Here is a 26,321-nt window from a genome sequence, read left to right on the forward strand (position 1 = left end):
GAAAAAAATTTACCCTGGATATTCAAATAAGTGAAAAAGTTAAGAAACGTTTAATCAATGCAATGTTGAATAGTCTTTTTTAAATGGCAAGATTGACCTCTTTTTTAATAATAGGCAGTTTATTTCAATGCTGAGTGACAATATAAAATGCAAGTGACCAAAAATATCCTCTTCTTATTCTCTAGCAGACTAAAGCATAGTGTGGGTTCCACATTGCTAATTCGAGTACATGTAAATCACTTGCAAGGATTAGCTTGTGAATAGCCTACCTATGAATATTTTACAGGTAAAAAGGACCTTTCTAGTTTAGGTGATAACAATGATAAAGGTGATCCCCACAATGCCATAACAGTTATATTTACAGAAAAATTTATGGCTTAGAAAGCACAGTCTCACTCTGCCCCCCCCGGGACAGGCAGGGATGAACATTACAGGTGAGGAAGGAGGCTCAGGGGGGTCAAGGTGCTACAGACAAAGTGACAGGTTAACTGGAAGACTGAGATGGGGGCTGGGAACCATTTTTCCACCCCGAAGTCAGTGTCCCTCCTAAAACACTGTCGTCTTTTCTTGTTCTTTCATAAATTATAACCATAGTATTCCATCATCAAGCATTTCTGAGAGATTCTTGGTAACAGAAAATTTACCTATCTCTCAAGTATTTTACATATAAAAAATGGAAAATAAAGTCAATGAAATACATTTAATTATATATGTATATGTATTATATACATACATGCATTTCATTATGTATATTATATACACTCTACTAAGTCCATATGCATATTTGTGTGTGGATTATAATAGAAAAAAATAGTGCTACAGGTGATATGGCCTCATAAAAGACGGTATTATTCCCTTTCAGGGCATATATTTTTTTAAATAAGTAAAAACCTTCATATCTTTTAATGGACTTTTAGATAAAAAAAAAAATAGCATAGTTCTCTGATCACAGATTGGAAGGTGAGGTCATGACAAAGACAGAACTGAATTTCTACAAAATAAAGTGAGAGAAACTGAGGACCCTGTGGACAAAGAGAAATTCAGAATACCTAGAGAAGATGTGGAGATGCAACAGGGATGAGAGAGAGACCATGGGAATCTGGAGCAAGACAGAGACCTCCAGGGAGAGATGACCAGTGACCACTGATGACCACTGAATTTCTATAAATTGGGTTGTGTGACAGGAGGTCTCAAGTTCTTTATTAAATTTATTTCACTGTACTCACTCTAAAACCTCCTCCAGTTCATAAGTATCTGCCACCGAAACTGCCTTATGATCATTGGAATAGAGCAGCAGTAACTCAAAAATTTGTGGGCAGTGTGAGGCAAAGCTATGTGGGAGAGAACAGTGCCCTCCTGGTCTAAGAGCCATGTTAAAGATCCAGACAAGAGCAGAGAAGAAGGCAGCTGTGTGGACTGACTCATGAGCACAGTGGCTCCAACCTGCTGATTTGGGAAAGCTGGAAGATTCGGGGGAATAGAAGGCATTGAAGCTACAAACATGTGGGGTACCACTCCATTGTCTTGTCCGCCCTGTTCTGCTCACTGACCTGAATATGTGTTTCTCAGACTCTAAGATCTGTAAGAGTATGATCTGCAGAGTCTAATTTGAGAAATATTAAGTAATTAGGTTAACTAAATAAATGTTGACACTTGTGGATCAGTTGGCACCAATAAAATATAATTAAAAATGCAAACCACAGTACTAAAATTTCAGAGAGGTACTTAGTTATAAGGTCATGGGTCATTCACAGGACCCAAAAATGTGCACAGTAATTGTCTGCTCAAATATATAATACCTTAGAAGTTTTTATAAAGAACTTGAGCCCCACTCCCTCAAGAAATATACCTACAGATCCCTAGGTGCACAGATCCCACCATGAGAAACACCGTTCTGTATCATTTCTCAGTCATAATGGACATAGAGTCATTTCCATTTCAGAGGCATCCTGTCCTCCAATCCAACCATGACCCAAAGCTCACATACACTTCTCTTTCTTCTAACCTGATTTCTAACCTAATCACTTTAGTAGAATCATACTCTTAACCTATTTCCAGGATCTCCACATATGCATGTCAAGTAAGCACCTGTGAAACAGTCATTCTGTAAATTCTATAGAAGGCACCATCCTACAGGCTGTGATAGATAAAGAGTAAGGCATAGGCCTGCCTTAAAGAAACTTAAAATTTGGGTGTGGAGGCCTAAGAGTCACAAATTAATACACAGTCTACCATATAACTCAGTACAGTGTTCTACAACTTGCACTCATTCTTACATTGCTTTGCATTTCTAGGATATATTTTACAAGTGACTCGTATTTTATGATGTTACCTTGCTTCTCAAATTAGGGTTTAGGAAACATGCTCAAAAAAAAATCACAGGATTAAATACAGCACCTCTTCTTGGGGCATGAGTTTCACCTATGTTTGGGGCTAGGGGAGAGGCAATGCTCGAGTGAGAATTTAACTATTAAGTTTTTAAATTTTACTTTATATTTTCCCCTATAAAGATATAATACAGAGGAGAATACAAAATGTGAATGATTTTTTTCAAAATCAATCATAAGCCTTCCATGAAGTTTCCTTTGAGATTTTCTATGGACCCCTATAGATTCCATCCTCAACTTAATGTAAAGAGGGATAAGTGGGGTCTACTCTCTCAGTTGCTATTCAACATTGTACTAGAGGTCCTAGCCACTGCAATAAGGTGGTAGAGAAATAAAAGGCATTTTGATTGAAGAATAAAAAAGTAAAACTATTCACAGACAATATGATTGTCTACACAAGAAAATCCAACACATTAGAACTAATAATTATTTGGCAAGGTTGCATAATAAAAGATCAATATGCAAAGATCAACCTATTTCCATACACAAGGGATGAACAATCAGAAATTGAAATAAAAAACTTTCACAATAGCATCAAAAATATGAAAGACTAAGGCATGAATCTGAGCTGTGCAAGACCTATATGCTGAAAACTGTTAAGACACTGCTGAGAGTAGTTAAAGAAGACATATAAACGGGTCAGAAGACTCAGCATTCATTGTTAAGATGTCAATTCTCCTCAACTAATATATAGATTCAATGCAATGTCAATCAAAGGGTTTTTTTTCTTTTTTTAATTAATAAACTACTAAGACCAAGAAAATGCAGGACTTAGGCTGGAAAAAAATACCTGCAAAGTACATATTTGATAAAGAATTTGCATCTAGAATATAGACATACCTACACACACACACACACACATTCACACAGAAAGTTTGCTATCTATAAAATATACCCCAATAAAAACTTAAAAATTAAAACAAATAAGGCAATCTCTAGTTTCAGAAGGATTCTTATCTCACTTAAAAAAATCAGTTTTGAGAAGCATGAGATTATGTGATCCTTAAGGTCAGGAACTAAAACTTCTATTTTTTCTTTCCCTTCCACCAGGGACTGAAACCACACGCACAAGGCTTAACAGATATAACCGAATAACTCAATTCAGAAATATAATTATCTCACGAGCAAGCAGCCTAGAAGGAGGATGTGTCAGGCTTGGCAGCTCAGTAATTTCCTCAAGGATGTAAGTTCTCTCTGTCCTTCTGCTTGGCCATCTTTAGCATTCTGGCTTTTCATTCTTAGGCTTATCACCTCATTGTCAGAGAATGGCTAACGCATCACATTCTCCTGCCACAGTCTCCAGAGCAGTAAGCGATGCAGGATGAGAGAACAAGTCCTTCCTGTGGCTCTCTATGTAGATGAAATCAGATCTTTCCCAGAAGTCCCTTGGGTCACTTGCCCAAGAGCAGACCAATCATTGTCAAAGAAGACTAAGATTACCATAAATCTGGCTTCAACCAATTAGACATCTAGGACAGTGAGTGGCCCTCAACAAAATCAGGATTCCGTTAACAGAGAAGAAAAGAGGTAAATGACTGGCAGGCAACTGAAAATGTCTTCTACAATTGTTGACTAGTAAACAGAAATCCTGAACAGCTTTTTACATTACTTAACTCTCTACTCTTCATATTCCACTAAAGAAGCACGAATATGAATGTTTGTTTATTCAGGGTCTCCCTCCTCTCAAAACAAGCATTTCTGGTGGTTTATAAAACTAATGATGTAATGTATGGTGATTAACATAACATAAAAAAAAAGTTAAAAGACATAAAAAAAACAAAATAAAATAAGGGTAAATAACCTAAGCCCAATTGAAAGAAAAAGAGAGCGAAGTATGGCGTCCTTGCTGGTAATGATGAAGTGTGCCAGAACACAGTGTTTGAAAACCCACCACTGCCACTGAGCACATAATGATTTCTGAATCTTAAATAAAAATGGAAAGGAAAACATGCTTAATCAAATAGGTCTTGATGTGGACAGTACAGAATATGACTCAGTCACTTCCGTTGCAATGCTTATCATTTCACTTTTTATTAGTGACATTTTCTTCAGAAACAATGAAAGTTAGTTCACACTCTCTGTGCAGTAGGGCCCGATAGTTGGGTTTAGTGTGAGAAGCCTCAGATATATTTTATTGAGAATGAGACATCCTGGCTAACCATTTTCTATGTATTATAAAATACTGGAAAATGAATATGACAGGGATTCATGTGGACTCAAATTGGTCTGAAATTTTTAGTGAAGGTTTCTCCTGTGTGACTTTGAAAAAAATTCATCAATAAGAGTTCCCTACGCTCAAAACTTCAACAAATGTTGTAGCTGAAAGCTCTGGGACATGAAAAAATCAAGTATGCTGGAACACAGCCTGAGACTCAAAAACCTAGCTTGAATCATTGTTCTACCACCGACCAGCTATGGGGTCCTGAGCAACCTCTTTAATGCTGTTTGTCCTTAGCTTACTCTGATTACACCTATGAAATAATAGAGTCGGACAATTTGGTCTCTGCAGTCTATTCAAGCTTTAACAAGCAAAGAATCTGCCAAAGGGGCAACATTTGGAAAAAGGACAAAACTATTTAAATAATTATACTTAAATTCCTAAGGGCTTTTTAATATACATCCAGACACCAAAGGATATTTTATAATAATGTTTCAGAGTAAAAAAAAAAAAAAAAATCTTAGCAAAAAAATTTTCCTTTTCCCTCAATTCCTAAATTTGTTACTTGTCCCAGAGACAGAGAAAACCAGGCACTGGGAGTACACTTTCCTCCCAATTCCTTGCATAGGTTGATACACTCAACCTAACAGAATCTAACAGCAAAGCAACTTCCAGTTTAAGATTCCAGTATTAACATTCAATCCATGTTCATGTGACAAACAACAATATCCCAAAGTCTTTCCATTAATTCCTTTAAATCTCAAGCTTGACATTAAAGCTTCAAAAATGAAAATAACCCAAATACATTTCCAATGTCAGTGCAATAAACAATAAATGAAGGGAAAAAAATAAGTCTAGTATCCAAATATTAAACCTATTATAAACCAGAGGTACTCCTGGGTGGCTCAGTCATTAAGCATCCGCCTCCGGCTCAGGTCATGATCCCAGGGTCCTGGGATCGAGTTCCGCATCGGGCTCCCTGCTCGGGGGGGGAGCCTTCTCCCTCTCCCACTCCCCCTGTTTGTGTTCCCTCTCTTGCTGTCTCTCTCTGTCAAAAAATAAATAAAATCTTAAAAAAAAAAAAAACTATTAAACCAGAAATGTTCAGTGTAAAGTTTACTCCCTTGAAGATTAGCAAATTCCTTCAACATTCTAAAATAATTATACATAAACTGAAGTTATTATTAATGATTCCTGATTTACTTCTGCACAGTAACTTAGGCACAACAGAACGTGTCTGAATCGACCACAAAGTGAGCAGATACCATTACTGTAGGTCCCATACAAATGTTCAGCAGATGGCATTCCAGAAAGACCTCTGAGCACCGATGGTAAATTACTTAAATATTAAATACTACTTCTGATTTTTCACAAAGGGTTTCAAATCATAAACTATTTTCCTAGGCTAATATGGAAGTTCTTTAATTTTGAGTGACTTTCAAAATCTAAGATATTAAACAAACAAACAAAATGAGAAAAAGGAAAAAAAAACAGCCTAGCTGGGATCCCAGCCAATGAAAACTAAATTTCATAGAAAAAAAATAAGAAGTCCACAATCTCACAATGAGGATGGAAACAATCACCCCAAACATGGATCAGTGCAGATATTATTATACAAATCGGAGTACTGGAGAAAGGAGGTATAGTCAGTCTTGGGGTGACTGGAAGAGTCTCATGAAAGATACACAGGCACACAGAGTTAATAGTACCCTGACATTATTTGTCTCTCTCATCTCATGCAAATGCTCTCAAAACTGAAGTTGTAAAGGCTTTTTATTTTATTTTTTACTTTACTTTATGGACATTCAAGCTCACTTCCCTTAGTACTGATATCTGAAACACTGTTAGAACCTGTGACATTTACTCTGTATTTTTCATTACTGAATGCCCTAACTAACTATGGCTATATATAGTTAAGCAATATAGAAAAACATATAATGTTATAATGCCTATCAACCTGGCAAAGTTCTGCATTTAAAAACCACTGATCACACATATGGTAGTTACCAAATACCTATATTTTATAAAATTTGTGAAGTAAGAAAATTTTGAGGGAGACAAGAGTTAGGTAAAATAAGAGTATGAAACTATAAAGTATAAAGACATCCTGAGCGATATGAAAAACAACCATAATATATTTTTCAATCTTTGTTGAATAAGTATTTTAACTTCCTGTGCACAACTTTAATCTATTGTTTAATTCCGGGTCAAAATGAAGTAACCCAAATATGCACTCTGTTATATAAAAGGCCCAGAGGATGAAATTACATCTCTCTCTAATAAGGTCCTTTGAAATCCTATACTAAAGTAACTTTGCAGCCAAATTATTTTTCTTCTGTTAATGCTGATTGAGCAATAAATAATAACTAGGAGAAAAACAAACATGTAAAATAAAGTGTTTCACACCTTTGCTTGAGCTTTCTTAATTGACCCCCATCTACCAACTTTAATACAAGCTCAAAGGAAGGCAATTATTTCCTCAGCCTCTAAATAAAGCAATAATTCAACTGTAGTTTTCAGGGGGGCAGACTTTAATTTCAACATGTTAAAAAGCTGTATACGAAAGTATGCAAATTTTAGTGTTGAGGTTGAAACAAACCAAACAATCTCATTTCACAACACAGTGCTGTTGTGATGGCCTTAGCTTGATAAGGTGCTCAAGCTTCTTAGCCTCCATTTTTGCATCTGTAAAACAAAGGATTTGACCAGTGTAACCTCTAAAGGTCCCACCACCTGTAGAACAAGTCCTCAGTCTTCCCTATCAAGCATGGTAATATGAAAAGGAGATAAAGTGGGCAGGACACAGTGCAAAAGAAGTGTGAGTGTGCTTTTGAATCTTCCTACAGATCCTGGTGTAGAAAAACCAGCAGAGACCCCCAAATCCACCTAAGCCATTTTTTAATGAAAAATAACTGATATGCAATATTATATTTGTTTCGGTGCACAACACAGTGATTTGATATTTATATGCATTATGAAATAGTCACCACAATAAGTCTAGTTATCACCTGTCACCATACAAGGTTCTTACAACCCCTTTTTAAATCAGTAGATTGAAAAATAAATACCATCTATTTTATCGTCTTCAGTCTACCCCTTCATATTATTTCTGGTGTAACAGATCTGTGAATTAAGGATAAATGTTAATAGAAAAAAAATGGACACAGATCAAAGTTTTTTTCTTCTTATGTATGAAAACATAACATTTCAAAATTTTGTTGTTGTTGAAGGCATGAATCAGGGAGGAAGACTAAAAAATATAGAGCATTTTCCCAGCAGATACACCTCATGGTTTATATTGTTGGCTCAGGAGCCAGACTGCCCAGTTAAAATCCTGCTCCCCCACCTGCTAGCTGGGTGACCCCTCCCCTATAAACTGGCAGATAATAATAGTGCCCACCTCATCAAGCCATGAGAATTAATTGAGTTAATATACACTTAGAAAGCCCAAGTGAGGACTACTTAAGGGTTAGCTGTGAGCCTCTGGGGCTCACAATCCAGTTATAATCCACTGGCCATGTGTGTCCACTGTAGCACTTTGGGCAAAATAATGAAAGCCAAGGAAAGTAAGTAGGCAATGTTTGTCCTTCCTTTTTTAACTCTTGTTTATTGTTTTTGCAGACCTTCTACCCTGCTATCCTGGTTCCTCGGCCAAGAGAATTAACGTAAACTTAACACATTAACTCTTGTAGGGGTATTTACATTCTACAGAAGTCTGGGAGAGAAATCAATCCTCAACCCAAGAAGATATGAAACGGTAGAATTTCATGTACTTTGAGACAAGTACTTTTTCAGTCTGACTCTATTGTCAAGTTTGACACAATCACATCTAAATAATAGGCTCTTCTTTTCGTTGGAAATACTGATATCCAAAGAAAACACAGCAAGCAGTTTCTTCTAGAGATGAGAGGCATTTTCATTAACCACAAAAGTGTTTGTTTTCTCTTGTCTCTTTTTAATGGTTTCAATGTAAAAAAAAATAAACTTCCAATGCTAACAACACATAGTCTTTAGTCCTAGCCAATGTGACCTACTTTGCTAAAGGAAAACTGAAAATATCTCTCAATAATCTATGTAATTGAGTTCTAAGAGATCCTCTACCACTTTTTAAAGTAATAGCTATTGCTAATCTTTTTTATACCACTTAAGTATTTAATCCTACCATGCTTCCATCCACTTCCTGATCTTGTCTGAACAAATGTACTTCCCTCCTGTGTTACTAAAAAAAAACAAATGTCAGCAAAGGAGAGCACCCTGGAATATTCAAAACTACAGGTATTCTCTACCATTTTCAGAGTCAGAGAGTGCTCTCCCTCCCCCATCCCAACGTTATCTTCTTCATTCTGACCCCTGCTGGGTTCCATTGTTGCTTCTGCAACCACGTGAGCCCACTGTGCCTTTGCCCATGTCATCAACCACACACAAGCCTCCTCTTGTTTGGAAAAAGGTGCTCCCTTCAATTACTGTTCTGTTTCTCTTTAAACACACAAGCTTTCTGTTACTTCCTCCTCTTCTCTGGACTGAGCCTCTGAGATGTCTCTTCTTACCACAACTCAAGTGAGACTGTATTTCAAAGTGCCCCCAATGACCTTCTAATCAACCAATGAGATAGCTTTTTTCTCAGTCCCCATTCTGCTTGACCTCTCGAAATGTCAAATAGTGATGACCAATTCCTCCTCAAAATTATCTTGGTTCTTAGCTCTGAAAACAGTATTATCCTGACCTTCCTTCTGTTACCCTATCCCTTCTGTCTTTCCTGACCCATCTTCCTCCTTCTGCTTCAGAAACATGGTATTCTCCCAGGTTAATCCTCATAAACCAGACATCATTTCCTCCTATGTACAGCACCTCAAGGAAAATACTGTTCTGCTCAACATGGCCAGCCCAGACATCTCTTCCATGGTACAACAGAGCTTCCCTGGTTGCTAGTTTGACACGTTCTCTACAGTTCTAAATTCAAATACATCTTTCTTTTTCCTTAAGTCACTGACACTTACTCGTGAACCCTCTTACTAGTATCTCCTAAACTTGAAACTCCAGGATAATCCTTGCCTTTCTTTTCCTTCTCCACATCCACCATTCACCATTCCTCTTATTCACTCTGTTTGGCTGGTTACCAAGTTCAGCAAAGCTTTCTCTTCAAGCTCTCTTCCTTGATTCTCTCCTTGCTTTCTTTCTACTGTCACAGCATTAGTTTACACCAGGAGTTGGCCAAGTATGGGCCACAGCCTGCCACATATTGATGTAAATAAAGTTTTATTAGAACACAGACATGACCATTCATGTATGCATCGTTTATGGCGGCTCTCACACTCCACCAGCAGAAATAAGTAGTTGTATGGAGACTTGATGGCCAGAAAACCCAAAATTATTTCCTGTCCTGCCTTTTACAAAAAAATTTGCTCCCCTGATTTAGGCCCTTCTCAGCTCACACGTAAACTGCTTCAAGATCTCCCAAACCATCTTCCATGCCCAGTTTCACACCTTGACTAATCTTCCCACCATCTGCTTAATTTTCCTAAAACATCATTTAAAAATATTACTCTCTTGCTCAAAAATTATGTAACTTTCCATTACATCCAACATAAAAGTCCCAAAAGACAGCACAGTATCTTACACATCTCTACACTTCATATAGTGACAAGCATCATGCTGGACATGAAGCAACATGTAAATATCTAAGCTTGACTTCAAAGATCTTTTTTTAGTCTGTTCTCAGGATTTCTCAGCTAGATTTCCCACCACTCTCCATCTTCATTCCCACAAAGCTTCTGATTCAGAAATTCTAATTCATCCACAGTTTTTGTACAGAACTTATTGTCTTCTATTTTACACTTCGGAGTCTTCACTCCTGCTATCTGACAGGCCAGGATAGGTCTTCTTGTGTCCGAACAATTTTCTCCTCTTTCAAGATCCAGTTAAGGTATAACTTAGCCTATCATAATTCTTTCCTTTACCTTTCTTAAACTGCATAGTACTTACTATTCTCCAGGGCTAACTTGACGATATTGTTTTGCTTTCTTACCTAAATTCTGTATGAATGCGTTTGCTTTTTCATCCCAGTTCCCTCAACAGTTTAATATAGCATATCACAGTAAATGTTCAGATAAACTTCCTCAAATATTTTGCAGGGAACAAATACATAAGCAAATAACTCACTGAAAGCAGACATAACAAAGACTTGCCTCCACCCAGAAGACATTTGTCTACATCTATAGCCATTTTTGATTGTCCCTAAAGGGAGAAAGTAGGGGAGGGAAATGGGAGCTATTGACACCTAGCGGGTAGATACCAGAAAAGCTTCTGCACATTACACAATGCACAGGACAGTCCCCCACTGCAAAGAACCATCTGGCCCAAATTGTCGATAATGCTGAAACTGAGAAACCCTGAGGTAGGTCAATTCTTTGCTAATTCGTAATGCCTACAAACCTCATATCTACAAACACAGCAATCAGAAAATAATATTTGTTGACTGATCTCTAAATATTTACGGCATTGTTACTTGGATCGAAGCGCAAAGAAGTGAATTACGTCTCAATACTTATTTAGCTGTATCTCTTCCTTGAGACAGGCCAACCCAGTAACCAGTAATGCAGATATAATATGTGATTTTTGGAAAATTTGGAAGAATCATATCGAAAGGAAACTTACTGATTGTGGCAACATGCAAGTATGGCATAACTCAGTATTTATAGGTATTATGATAGTAAGATCAAGCAACCACCTTAAGTACACTGTTGTCTCTTTAACCTCTAAACGTGTGTGCCCCAGAATTCAGTCCTCTTAATTTGTCTCTATCTAGGCTTACTCTCTTGGTGATCTCAACCAATATTATTTCTTTAAGTATCACAGATACACTGAAGCCTCCCAAATTTATATTTTGAGTCCAACCTTCTCTCCTGAACTCCAAATGGTTACATCTAACTGACTTCTTAACATTTCCACTCTTATGTCCAGTATCAGGTCAAACTTAATATGTCTCTATGAACTCAGTTTCTTAATACACTCCCAGAAATCTGTCCTCCACACAGTGTCTCAGTGATCCAGCATCATTCGATCTTAGGGTTCCGCCATCTTGATCTGAAGCATCGTCCTCATTCTTCATGCTAAGGGAACATATGGACCAAAGAATCATGCAGCAGCTTCTCACTGCTTCTACCTGGAAATGATACACACATCACTTCCCTTCGCATTTCATTTGCCAAAGTCCTATGGCCCTATCTAAATGTAAGGAGGCTAGAAAGTGTAGTTCCCAATGCACCAGAAAAGAGGAGTATGAAACAGCATTGGTGAAAACACAGTAATGTCTCTGCTTCCATGCCTAAAACTGAACTCCTGGATCTCCACCCTCAATCAGTTCCTTCTAAGTTAACCTATCTCAGTAAATGCCATGTCATCCTTCCCATTGCTCAGAATGAAGACCTTGAAGCCATCTTTGACTCCTTTCTCTCACAACTGACATCTAACCCATCAGCAAGTCCTCTGGCTCCACCTTCAAGACATACCCTGAATCCAATCACTTCACACCACCTCCCCACTACTATCCTGTCCATTTCACATCTGGATACTTCCAACAGCCCAGTTTCTACTCTTGTAATCATACTGTTAATTTTTAACACAGCAGGCAGAGTGATCTTTTAAAAACTTAAGTTACATCATGCTGTCCCTAAGCTCAAAACCCTCCAACTGCTTCACAAGTCGCTGAGGTTAAAATTCAAGCTCTTAAAATGGCCTAAGAACCCCTACGTAATCTGTACTCCTCTATTTCACACTTCCAACCCGATTACTTCTTTATTTCCACCTTGTTTTCTCCACCACTGCCACCAACATCGGCCTCTTTCTATTCTTTGAACATATGAGCTATGCTGCCACCTCACAGTTTCATAGTTGCTGTCTCCTCTAACCACAAACCCACTTTCCCCACATACCCATAGGGCTCATTCCTTCACCTTCTCCAAATCTTTGCACAAATGCCATTTTCTCAGTAAGATCCCCCTGACTCCTCTTCTAAAACTGCAGCCTTCCCTACCCACCTAACTTGCCCCCAGACCTTCCTATCCTCCTCCCTACTTTATCTGGTTTTCCTCCTTACACTTACTATTACCCAACATACTCTATTTGTTTACTATTCATCTCCCCTAACTAGAATATAAGCTCCATGTGAATAATAATATTTGTCCATTTTGTCCACCATGGATTTCTAACATCTAAAACTATGCTTCAAATATAGCCGTTCTTCACAAGTATTCACTAAATAAATTAGTTGCCACTGTCCAAAACTCATTTTAAGATAACTTTAGAAGCCAGGGGCCTGGGTGGCTCAGTCAGTTAAGCATCTGACTCTTGGTTTCGGCTCAAGTCATGATCTCATGGGTTGTGAGATCAAGGCCCACATCAGGCTCAGTGCTCAGCAAGGAGGCTGCTTAAAGATTCTCTCCCTCTGTTCCTCCCCCTACTTGTGCACCCACGGGCATGCTCTCTCTCCCTCTCTAATAAATAAATCTTTAAGCAAAAATAAAATAACTTTAGAAGTCGACATAACATCTTAAAATCAAAACTAAAATTGGGGGAAAGACAGAAATGGTGTTATATTTATCTTTTAATCCTCAGTTTAGCAAATTTCCTGAAAGAGAACAAGGAATCTTTAAATATTTCTTTAACTGAATTTGTCGAATTGTCCTTCAATTTTCATACATTCTGCTATCTTATGACTGTCTGTTCAAAATATTTAGTAATGAAGATCGTACAGTAGATTTGTACTCATGGGAGAATAACTTCTATTTCCCACCAAGACCCAGGGTATTTAAACATTTGCTCTTTATTTGAATAAGCTGAGATCAAGTTGAGTTTTAATGCATCAAATGTATTGAAGGGTCTGAAAACCATTTAAGTTGATCAAAGCAGGTAAGATAATACATTTTGCAGCATAGATTCTGGAAGAAGACTACATAAGCTCACATCCATCAGCACAGCATTCTAGTTGTCACAACCTTGAATAAGATCTCCAAGTTCACCTTCAGTGTCCTCTTCTTTATTTTTTTTTCCCTTTAACTTTATTTTTTTTATTAACATATAATGTATTATTTGTTTCAGGGCTACAGGTCTGTGATTCAACAGTCTTACACAATTCACAGCGCTCACCATAGCACATACCCTCCCCAATGTCCATCATCCAGCCACCCCATCCCTCCCACCCTCCTCCACTCCAGCAACCTTCAGTTTGTTTCCTGAGATTAAGAGTCTCTTATGGTTTGTCTCCCTCTCTGGTTTCGTCTTGTTTCATTTTTCCCTCCCTTCCCCTATAATCCTCTGTCTTGTTTCTCAAATTCCTCATATCAGTGAGATCATATGATACTTGTCTTTCTCTGTTTGACTTATCTCACTTAACATAATACCTTCTAGTTCCATCCATGTCACTGCAAATGGCAGGATTTCATTTTTTGATGGCTGCATAATATTCCATTGTATATATATACCACATCTTCTTTATCCATTCATCTGTCAATAGTGTCCTCTTCTTTAGACTAGAGTTATGACAGAGCCTGCCATGTGGGGCAGTTTAATGAGATGAGTCACATAAAGCACTATCAATGAATACAAGCTCTTTTCATCAGCCAACATTTTCCATTTGCTGTATAACTTACAGCAAAAGTTACATTACATTAATTGTCCCATTTCTCAGAATTATTAAAGCATGAAAGAAATAGATTACATTTATATCATAGACAGTTATTTTCATTTTAACTGTTAAGATAGAATCACTGGACAATCAATAGACCATATGTAAGTTGTAAATTCAGATAAGAGACTTTTAGTACCTAAAGATATTATGGCTCTTATTTGCACCTCTACTCTCCAAACCAAGTGCTCAAAGCTGCTGACAACTATCCAGCCCCGGATCAGTAGATGTGAGGCTCTCTGCCACTCCTCCTCCTGACCAAGTCATTGGCAGGCTGCACTAAGTTGATAATGTTTCTCTTCCACTGAGCCAGGAGGTAGCTTTAGGTTCCTTCTCAACAGGGGCAACTGCTACCGACTGATCACAGGTGACAGAAGAAAAGCCTAACATTTACTTTCCACATCATGGCAAATAGTATGCAATCACAATCCATATTCTGTACAATATGGGGCTCTCCTTCTCTGTATACAACTGTATTCCAAAATTTGTGGAGAGGTTTTAATAAAATTAAACTATAATTTCAGAAGGTCATAGAAGATAATTCATGGAATCTTCTTATGAATCCTTATCAACTCATGCAAAAATTTAGAGATTCAGAGTTAGAAAATTATGCAAATTGAAAGAGTAAGCCTTAGTGACTAATAAAAATTAAAAATTAAATTTACTGTATCTAGTTTTTAGGTACTCTATTATATAATTGCAAAGTAAAGATATAATTGGCAATTAGGAGTTACAACAGTTTTGAAAGTGGTTTAGCATTAAGCAAAATTCCAATGAACTCTGAAACATACTGTCCAATTGGATGGTGCAAAAAATACATGCTGTGAACATGATTCCTTTGACGAGTTTAAAGGCCACGTTCTTCCTAACAGATTTGCAGCCTCTCTTCCTAACAGATTTGCAGCCTCAAATATAATCTGATTTTGGTTAGATTAGAATAAAATACATTGTATGATAATGCTCAAATTGATTTAGAGTATCTAAGGAAAAAAAGCAATAAAATAATGGGATTCCAGGATTTTGACAATGCCACATTATCAAAGATGAAAAATCAATTTAAACTGAAGGTAGTCAAAATAATTATTTTATAGCATGGTGTTGAAACATTGACAGAAACTGGTGATTCTGAAGCTCTATATCTAAAGGATAATTTGGCTGACATATCAATTCCATACAACAGCTAAAAACTGTCCAAAAGACTCAGAAAAGAGCACAGGTTTTAAAGATGGGCTAGTAGCTATAATCAAAAATGATCCACAGAATCTCTAAGAACAGAGAGCTGAGGAATAATCTAAAGTCATTTACTATTCTAAGGGAGACAAACTGAGACAGAAAAGAGATTAATTTATTAAACTAACTCTAGAATTTTAATTTGCATTATTAAGTTAGTAGATCTGATGCAAAATTAAATACTATCAGTATCTACAAATATATATAAACTTCTAAAAACACTGCTGCAACATATATCTAAGACGGATCGAATGGATGTGAATTTAGACCTCACTAACCGAAATATGTCGTCAATAATGAGTTAAGTGATTCAAGTTAAGTGTAACAATGTTGACATATGTAGGAATATGCAAGCCCTATTTAATGTCTAATATTAGGGAATGCTATCCTACAGTAAAAAATTCATTCTCCCTCAGTCTGCTTAGTACCCATTAATGCTTTATTCCATAACACACGGTGCTTAAAATTCACAAGCAACATTTTTTCTCCAAACTTCTAGCTTGACGATAAATTTAGGCAATACTCCCTCTCACTTTGATATGAATGAATAATGTGAGGGAAAAAAATCTATGCGAAATCATCAAAATAGGACTTCAAGATATCTCAATGTGTAAGGATAGTATAGAAGCTATGAAAACAACAAATATTGCTCACTCTTTATTTGAATACAGGGAATATAACATATTTCACAGTATCAAAGGAACTTGTGATTATTAGTATAGATACTGCTATGTATAATTTAGATTCATATTTATTTCTATTAACAACATTTAGTTAAAAACTGTAGTCAGTTATAATTGGATATAAAACTGCTTCTAAATAATTATGAAGTTCTAATATAGAATTTCAGACAAACATGAAAACTAAACCTTACTTTAATTGCTGACCTCTTAAAATTCCCTAGATGCTCTCAGCCAGACTGCAAAATAAGATCCAGATAAAATGCAAAAAAAAAATTAAGAACCACACTTTGTTTTGATTACATGCTGTTAAGTGAGTATTATATGTTATGTGCAATTTTTAAAAAATGTAAGTGAAACATGAATTCATGAGTCAGTAATCCATTTTGAGAATAACATTTTGGCTTTCTAAAATTCATCAGGCTATTCAGTAACATACTTTAGTATGTAACAGTATATAAAAGCTTTTGAAGAAAACATTCATTAAATGTCAGCAAGAATTGTGCTAAGAAGTAAGGATACAAGATGAACAAGACTCACTATTACTCTTAAGTAGTTTATAATCCAGTAGAGAGGTAAATAAACAGATAAGATTTCAGTTCTGTGGGGTAAGTCTGGGATGGAGGTAAATGTCATTGGCAGCACATCGTAGAAGCCCCTGACCCAGCGAGGCTGACAGCCTGGGGAATAAAGAGGCACTCCAGAGGAACTGTAACCCACACTGAGTCTTCCAGATTTACGAGGTACCTCGGTGGAGCAGAGACCCATCTGGGAAGAGGTTACAGCGCTAGCAAAGACACAGAAACCTCAGAGAACCTGCAAGATTCCGGGAACCAAAAGAACCCGGAAAGAATACTGAAGAGATAGAGGTAAGCAATCAGTTGCTTCTGTGGGCTTCACTGCATGCTTGGGACTTTCTCTTGAGGGCAAGAAAGGGCCTGTGAAAGATATTAAGTAGAACAGCAACATGAGCAGGTATGTATTTCAGGAAGACCACTCTAGAAGCAACTTAAAGCAGAAAAAGACAGTCAAGAGATAAAATAGAGATCCAAAATAAGAGCTGGAGCAGAGAGAACAGCTTTGAGAGATAGTAAAATTTAAGAAGAGATAGGAGTTTGAAATGGGGATGAAGGAGAGAAGGATGAGTCCCTGCTTTCTGATTTAATCCACTCTGTAGCTGAGGATGTCATCCTCAGAGGAGATGAGAAGAACTGAAACAGAAGAGAAAGGAAGAAAAATGGGGAGAGGAGAGCTTGTGAGTTCAGTTGTCATATGCTGAGTTTGTAAACCTATGCACCTCCAGGCAGGGCTATCTGCCAGAAGGTAACTGGATATGCAAGAATGAATGCATACTCTTTAAAGTCCATCTGAATATGTCAGGTAATTGTAATAACAGCTAACATTTACCAAGTTTCTACTCTAAGCAGGGCATATGCTAAGCCTTTCATATAACTTCTTTTTATTATCCTCCCCACACTACATATGAAGAAGAGTTTAAGTAATTTCCTAATGGTTACAAAGTATTTAAGTGTCAGGGATTTCTGATTTCAAGTCCTTACCCACTACACTATGCTGTATCATGCAAAATCCATTACAGGTTTTAGGACCAGATAGACGTGGGTTCAGTTCTAATCGCTGCTACTTAACAGCCAAGTGACCTTGACACTCTCCAAGCCACAGCTTCCCCATCTGTATAATGTATAATGGTGACCATAACAATTACATCACAAGATGTTAAGGATTAGAGAGAAAATATGGAAAATGCTAGATTCAATCTATATGTGCAATAACTGGTACCCACTGTTATGTCTATGCCTAGAGAAAGAATTCCTCTATGATCTGAGAAAATTTCCTTTCATCTTATTATGAACTTCCTTTTAATTCTACTCTATTTTTTCTATATCTTAATAAAGGCTAAGTATCATTTTTCAAAATATTTGAAACATACTTTATAAAATTTAATGTCATTTAAAGATTTCACTCAAATAGAAATCATTTCAATGGAAAGGGGTTGATTCAATGTTTTTGACATTTCTTATAGTGATGAATGTCAAAATAAGAAAACCCCAAAGCCATAAGTCATGTCGATGTTCTGGAAAGAGCTTTGGACTTGGAGTCAGAAGACCTGTGTGAAGTCCCAACTCTGCCGTTTACTAGCCATGGCATCATGGGCAAGTCATTAACAGTCCCAAGGGTCCCTCAGTACATGTACAAGATGCACAGATTGGCCTATATGTTCTTCTAAGTCTATGGATGCTGAAGGAGAAAGGCTTTACGATCTTTATAAAACCAAAGCCCTTAAGTCATTAACACCTGACACAAACTTCAAGCTTCCTGTGTTTTAAACCAAAAGTGCCCACTCTTTGATGGCCTATCAAACCACACTATAAATCAGGAGCTCCCAATCTGACTCTGACCAGATGATAACCCTCAGCTGGAGAGTTCAATGTGAGGTGCCGGGGGGGGCGGGGAGTGGGAGGGGAGGAGTGGAGAGCATTCTTTCCTTTTCTCAAAATCTCCCCCATTCTCACCAAAAGTTCAGTAGCTGAGTTTGAGCTGAGAAGCCAGAAGGTGACACTAGATTTCTGGTTTTCAAACCTGGATGCACATTAGCAACACCAGGAACTTAAAAAAAAATTTGTTTTTAAATGTTGAGCTCCGTAACCCTAAAATAACGTTGGAGGAAACTATGTATGATTTACAAATGCTCGGTTTCACTTTGTAAAACATCATATGAAGCATCTTGTGTAATAACCTCACTCTAATGTTAAGCGTAAGAACATATTCTCTTTAACCTCCACTACACTGAAAACAAATATTCTTGAGGATACACACATAACTAGATCAACCACTCCAGTCTGCAGGGACTGCACCTGCATTATCTCTGAAAGTTCCATGTCCCGAGCAACCCCAGGGTCTCTGGAAAACAGGGGCAGTTGGTCAATATCTCTCTCTCTCTCTCACAGACACACACACACACACACACACTCAGGCACACATGCATGCATGCACACGTAGGCACACACGCACACATGCACACAAACATTTAAGTAACCCTCAGTGTGTCAGAACAAAGTATAGATCAACAGTGGCTCTCTCATGAAGCAGCACCACTAAAATGACATTATTCAATCAGATACATACATGGTCTCACTTACAGACCTCTGACGCTACTGGGATCCATAAAGAGGCAATCGCATGGGTGACATCATCATGCTATCATCCATTTTGTTAGAGTCCACACTACGATAACCAGCATTCAAAAAAATAACTCCTTGGAAGCCCCTGCCTCCTAATTGCTATTTGTCTAGTCAAAAAATTTTTGAAGAATAACATCTCTACCATTTGACAGACTTTTTTTTATACTTTTATGGTTTTGTATTTTTTGTTACATTTTTCTATAATGATGCCATGGAAAATTAAATAATTTTACTTTATTTAAGATAATATACAATGAAATTAGGCAATGGTTGTGTCTGTTTGGAAATTAAAGACTTGGTTATCATCTTTTCTTTTAAATGAAATATTTTTAAAAACAAATTAACTTGAAATGGCATGTATTCACCAGAACATATACTCCTCTGTATTTCAAAACCAAGCTCATCACGGAAGTATTTTCTAGAACCACATTATTATACACAAATGCACTCTCTTCTGTTGCCTCGTAGGAACATTAGATCCTAAGATCAAGTCATGATCATACAAGCTACTAAAGAATAGCATCGATCTGCATAACACACCCTTGGTAGGTTCCCATGTCTCCTTACTTGTGACATCGCTGGTTGTCTATGAGAGGAAGGGCTTGGGCCATGGTTGGCTGTGGTGTGCGAGTGTGAGGAAAGACCTTGCACTGACTTCAGTTCCACCCACTAAAGCATTAGTGCCATGGAGACACTACTAGTGAGTTAGGAGCAAAGGCCCTGGAAACCCTTTCCCTTTGAGAAAAGCAGAATCTTAGAGTGACTGTCACCAATCTTGTGCGTTCTTCACTCTGCAGAGAACTAGCAAAATGAGGAAGCCCGTGAAAGCACAGGAGGACTGTGGCTGCCATCCCTAAAATGAACAAGAGGCATGCTGGTAACACACCTTCTCCTGTTATGCTTCTGACTTTCAACACTACATGCACTATCTAAGCACCTTGGCAATAAAACCAAATAAAGAGGGTGTGCAAAATTGTTTAGACCGTCGAAAACACTTGAAATGATTAAATGCCCTAGTCTTTCTACCACTGGCTTTCCAAGCAGACAATCAAGGGAGACCTCAAAATGTGATATCATTAAGCAGGAATGGCATACATTTCCAAAGGTCTGTTTTATGGCCTTAGAAGAGAATTCAAAACTCAACTAAAATATATATTTTTAACAAAACTCTTGATTTTTATGATATATTCCTTTTAGTATGATTTTGAGTGGGTTTGCCACAACTTTTTTCAGCAAACTTGAGACTGAATAAGACTTACTGATTGCTCATTTAAGTCCTGGGAGTCTTCCATGTGGTTTTCTCACTTCTCCAGCCACCTCCAAACAGAAGCAACTTCCTTCAATTAAAAGTGGACGATCTAAAACAAAAAGATGGAAACAAAGAGGAAAAATGAAAAGGTTATTTTTTTATTTATTTGCAAATTACCAAAGCACAATATGATTTATGTGATAATGGATAATCCATGAGAGCATTATTTTCAAAGAAGAAAACTCATTAATGTTATCTCCATATCTTATAGACCTAATGATCTTGAAAATCACATCACGGTAAAATTGGAGTATGTGAACAGCTACTCAGGAATATTATAAACAAAAACATCTGAGGACAATTTTGGAGACACGGTCTATAATAAACTATTTTGCTGAAAGAGATCTGTCATTAAGCAATGACAGATTAAAAATTAAGAGTCTGTATTAATTGATCACTTTCTGAAGCACATGAATTGAGAAAATACAGTGTGTATCTTAATATGACAGCTTGCTATAAAGGAAAATTTGCCTGAATTACCAGATGACCATTATTCAGTTTTAAAGAATAGAAGGTCATAAAATACATGGTCAATTTTAATTAGCAATAATCGCGCCTTGGATAAACCTCATTGGCTACAATACTGCCACTGCGCAAAGCTTACATGGTCAATTTTAAATAGAGAATAAAAATAACACTATTACAATAAAAAAAGGTATTACAAACATAAATGGGAAGGACAATTCATTAATAAACCATAGTGAGACAATCAGTTAATTATTCAAAAAAAGTTCATCTTTACTCCATACATTTAAAACCTTCCAGGTAAACTGAAGTATAAAAAAGCTCCAAGAAAAACAGGCATAATTTCTTTTAATTCCCAGATGGAGAAAGATTTTGTAACACAAACAATGGAATACAAAACAAAAAAGCCAAATAACCTCTTGAATCCCCTCACACCTACATCAAAAAAAAAATGATAAAAATTAAAAGATATGTGAAAATATAAAAAGAAATATCTGCACAAATATCAAACACAATAGGCTAATGTCCTTAACATATAAAGAGTTCTTACAATGCAAACAGAAATGCACACACACCTCTACAGAAAAATGGTCCATCACCACAAAATAATGCTCAAACTCATTAATAAATAAAATGCAATTTAAAATAGCAATGATGCATCTGTAGCCCTTCAAATCCTCACTTTAAAAATGAAAAGTTTAGAAAAAGATTTCTCACTGGCATAAATTAGATATAAAGTGCTAAACCCAAGGAATACTTAGTGCCATCGAAATTCTCTGAAGATATAATTTAAGTGAAAGATAAGTAATCCAATAAGTGTTCTGCAGAAACATCTTCCCCAGTTTACTGAAATTCAACATACGTAGGTGTTTTGCTCCATTTTAGAAACATCCATTCATACATTCCCTACTACAACAAGGCAGCTGTGGCTTTAATTTCTTTTCTTTTCCACGTTGCAATATTTTCTACAACAAACCTATTACTTTCCTTATGAGAATACATTTTAAAAATTACAAAGGAAATTTAAAATATAGCTTATAAATTGTTTTATGCATATAAGACCCAGAGATACAGATTAAAGATTTTTTTTTCAATCTTAAGAGTTAAAAGTCATAAAATAGGAATGTAACTTGTATGTATGTAATGTGACAGTCTCCATAAGACACGGATTAAGTATACTCCAAAACTAGGGAAGTGTCCCTTTAAAGAACAACACAATTTCACAGCATATATGACATGAAGGAGGAAGGGTAAGCATGAAGCACACTGAAAGTTGGGGCAGCATGTATTCGGATTCAGAAAGATAAGCAGGCAGGGAGTTCAAGATGTACAGACGTGATTTTTTTGTGTTGGGGGTGGGCGTGGGAAATGGTGACTGGAAAACCTGGGCTTCCTCCCTCTTTTGTCTCCCACTCTCCCCTTCTCCTTAAGGACTGATTCACCGTGTCTAATCTGGGTCATTCATCTTCATTCTTACTGATCTCTTGCTTGCTCCTCCTATCCTTGAAGACCTCCATCCCAATCCTCAGCCCTGTGTACTGCTCCCTCCCCTCGTGACCAAGACCACCCAGGTCAGGCTCACCTTGGGTATGGGCCCACCACCATAAGTGCAGGCCACTAGTCCCGCTGATGCTGACCTTGCTAAGACCTGCCCGCCTCATGCGCCCTTCCTCCATCCTCCCAGATGGAGGTGTGGCAGATCATCTCCTTTAGAGGCATATTCTCCTCACTACCTGGATAACAGACTGGCCAATTACTCCTAAGCCTGCTGTTTAAAAAAAGTACCACAAACTGGGTGGCTCTGACCAATAGAAATTTATTCTCTCTTAGTTCTGACAGCAAGAAGTCCTAAATTAAGGTGCTGGCAGGTCCAGGCTCCTTCTGGAGACCCTAGAAAAGGATCACTCCTTGTCTCTTCCTAGTTTCTAGTGTTGCCCACAATCCTTGGCATCCCTTGGCTTGTAGATACATCACTCCAACTCTGCTTCCATACTCAACAGTATTCTCCCCGCCCATCTATTGACTGGGACTTCTTCTGTGTGTGTGCCTCCATGTCCAAATTTTCCTATTCCCAAAAGTACCCCAGTCACTGGATTAGAACCTACCCTAATGCAGTAAAACCTCATCTTAACTTGATTCCTTCTGCAAAGACACTACTTCCATGTAAGGTCACATCCACAGGTAATGGGGTTAGAATTTGAACATATCTTTTAGGGGATCCAATTCAACCCACAACATACATATGGTTACCACACTAAAATGATTTTTAAGATGTCATCAAGGTTTCAATGTAGTATTTCCAGAAAGGATACCTAGCAATTAAAATAAGGATATGGATCATTAGGAAAGAAGTAATCATTTTCTAGAAGGACCACCATCTCAGGACAAGGTAATAACTCAAGTGAAATTAAAAATTAAGACTTCAGAAAAGATGTTGGAACATAAGAGAATTAAGAAAAAACCAGCCTTTTTTTTTTGTTAACCGCCCATTGAGAATCTATTTAAGGTTCCAGTTGGGGAGCTATTTGCATTAATGTTCCATGTTACAACATAATACTTTGCTTTATGTTTCCTTAAAATTGAGATTGTTACTTAGTTTAACTTCTTTATGGTAACATGAATTTCTTTTTTTGCCAAACACGTTAAGGTACTAAAACATTATGAGCCCAGTGATTTTATATTATTGAACCAAGTAAAACTACCTAGGCTAATTGCAGACACAGTATTATTTTACATCATAATTTAGCAGTGGTTGTTATGCTAAATCTTTTAACATTTCATTTTCACAAATATATGAGAAAAAGACAGGAACACTCTTCAAATCAAGTAAGAGAAGTATTACTTCATAATAAAGATATAAAATTAAAGAATAAATATAACCTCTTGCTGTTTTATGAGGCAATAATCTAGTTTCCAGCTCTCTTTCAAGGCCATTCCCCCAGAAAAGGTGAATTTAAAAAGGAGTAATAGCAACCTCACCCATTCCATGTTAGATTTTTTTCTCCTGCAGTCAGGTTCTCAGTACATAGTAAATGGATGATATCCTTTTCTTCAACTCTGCTTTAGAAAAAGTGAGCTATCAACTCTTGTGTCTTAGAAAATTAGAATTTAAAAGAACAATCCTTCTGGTTTAAATATATAAAGAGATTGTGATATCAAGTTACAAAACAATTCTCAGAAATGGAACACGGTACTGAGGCCTGGTCCAGGCAGTGGAGAGAGCAAAGAGAAAAAGATGTTGAGGGATGTTTGAGAAATTTGTAGAGTTTGCGTGATGCAGCCCTCAGCCTCTGGACTGATCTTTCTATCTAATCAAACCTTCAGTGAAAACGAGATTGTCCAGGCAGGCTTCGCTCTGGCTGAACAAACATGAACGTGGAGGGGGGCGGCTCCCCGTGCCAGGGCTGGCACGGGACGAGGACAGAAGCTGCACATGGGAATACTACACGTCTGGATGATGCACACCCATGGCACAGCCTTCCACCAGCCATTAAAGCCAGGCACCTGGGCTTTGTCACTGACTCCTTGCCCACTCCTCTCCATTTCCGGAAGCTACCAAGTGCTATCAGTACGTCATAGTGCTCATTCAAATCTCTCCATGCTTCTCTCCTCGCTGCTGCGACGGTAGTTCAAGCCATCAGGGGCCCTCGCCCAGATGGGAAGCAAGAGCTTCGTGAGGGGCGCCTTTCCTCCAGAGCGGCTCCCTGGACTTGACTTTTCACAGTGCAGCCAGAGTGATACTTTAGAGATCTAGCTGGATTCTCTTAAAGCAAATCAGAGCTTTACCCCACGTGCAGGATGAGCCAGAAATTCTTTAGTCTGTCCTACTTGAAGCTGGGGCCGTGCCTAGCAGAATCCCATGAAGGATAACCACGAGTCCACGGCCTTCGCTCCCTGGGGCCATGGCCTGTCCCCAGCGGGAGTTCTGAGGGAGAGCTCCACCTTCCTTCTCCCCCTGGCTGTGTTCACTGTGCTCTCCATTCCCTCATCCTATCACCGCCGACGCACTCACCACAGTGCCCTGCAGCCAAGGTTGGGACTGCAGCAGTCTCCTGAGAGGATGTGTGCACAGTCCAGGTTCTGCCGCAGTACAAAGGAAGAAGGAGTGGGGAAAAGACTACAACCCCCACCCACGTGACAATGCCTACTGTGTCCTGAGGGAAAGGTGGAAGACGACCTCGTACAGGGTTGTCCATACTGGTGCCAGGTGCCAGCCCCCGTGCAGACCCTGAGACGTGCAGGGAGGCACGTGGATAAGGACTATCCCATAACCACCATCAAGGCCCCCTTTAAACTTAGGTGGGGGCTTTGAAGAATCTATGTACATGTGCAGAATTTCCTGGGCCAGGGGATGGTGTCCTTCCATTACATTCTATCATTCAGAACAGCTAATGCGTTGTTTGACTTTCAGATTTTCAAAGGGCACGTACATTTTCGGAGACATATTATGGACAAAATGACACTTTGCCCACGTGGGGCTATATTATAAATATACTGATCCATATCCAGCATTCAGCTCCTAATCCATTAGACTGCACGGTTCTTCCCCAGTTACACCAAATTGCTTGTATCTAACGATGCATCACAATCCCTTCCTATTGTTTAGGATGGGTGTGTGGGAAGGTATCAGGCTAGTCCTCTTTCAGTGGCAAAATCTCTGGGATATAAAACTTGGGCATGCTTGGGGTGCCTGGGTGGCTCAGTTGGTTAAGCCTCTGACTCTTGGTTTCGGTTCCTGTCATGATCTCGGGGTCGTGGGATCGAGCCCCACATCGGGCTCCGTGCTCAGCGTAGAGTCTGCTTGAGATTGTCCCTTGACCTCTCCCTCTGTCCCTCCACCTTCTTGTGCTCTAAATAAATAAATAAATAAATAAATAATAAACAGAATCTTAAAAAAAAAATCTTGAGCCCTCTTTACAGACATGTGGACAAACCTGGGTCTGCTAAGGAGAGACAGAAGAGAGGTGACCCAGAAAGAGTCGCAAAAGAGAGGATGGCAAGAAAGTCCTGGCAGAATTTAAGGACCTGGATCTTATTACTCCTGAAGTCTCCACTGTTTCCGTGCCCTTCCTGCTGCTTGGCTGTTCAATTCTTCCTTGGATTCCATGAGCTATCCTCAGAGCCTTCAACTAAATTCCCTCCCTTATTAAGCATACCGCCTAACATAAAACTGCAGTTGTAGAGAAAGTCTAACAACTTATATTTGGATA

The 26,321-nt window shown here is 38.0% G+C and overlaps 1 protein-coding gene and 1 pseudogene across 1 annotated transcript in view; both read right to left on the minus strand.

The window, feature by feature from the left end:
• The window catches only part of EYA4 (EYA transcriptional coactivator and phosphatase 4), a 263,665-nt gene that overhangs the window by 214,787 nt on the left and 22,557 nt on the right, over positions 1 to 26,321 (minus strand). Inside the window, exon 3 of the mRNA XM_032407846.1 lies at positions 20,597 to 20,695. Coding sequence (XP_032263737.1) covers positions 20,597 to 20,629 — 33 coding nt within the window. The 5' untranslated portion in view covers positions 20,630 to 20,695. The remainder of the gene's footprint in view (positions 1 to 20,596; positions 20,696 to 26,321) is intronic.
• Positions 21,118 to 21,247, minus strand: LOC116634830 (annotated as a pseudogene).

This window comes from Phoca vitulina, unplaced genomic scaffold (assembly GCF_004348235.1).
Source record: "Phoca vitulina isolate PV1807 unplaced genomic scaffold, GSC_HSeal_1.0 scaffold9, whole genome shotgun sequence".
NCBI lineage: Eukaryota > Metazoa > Chordata > Mammalia > Carnivora > Phocidae > Phoca > Phoca vitulina.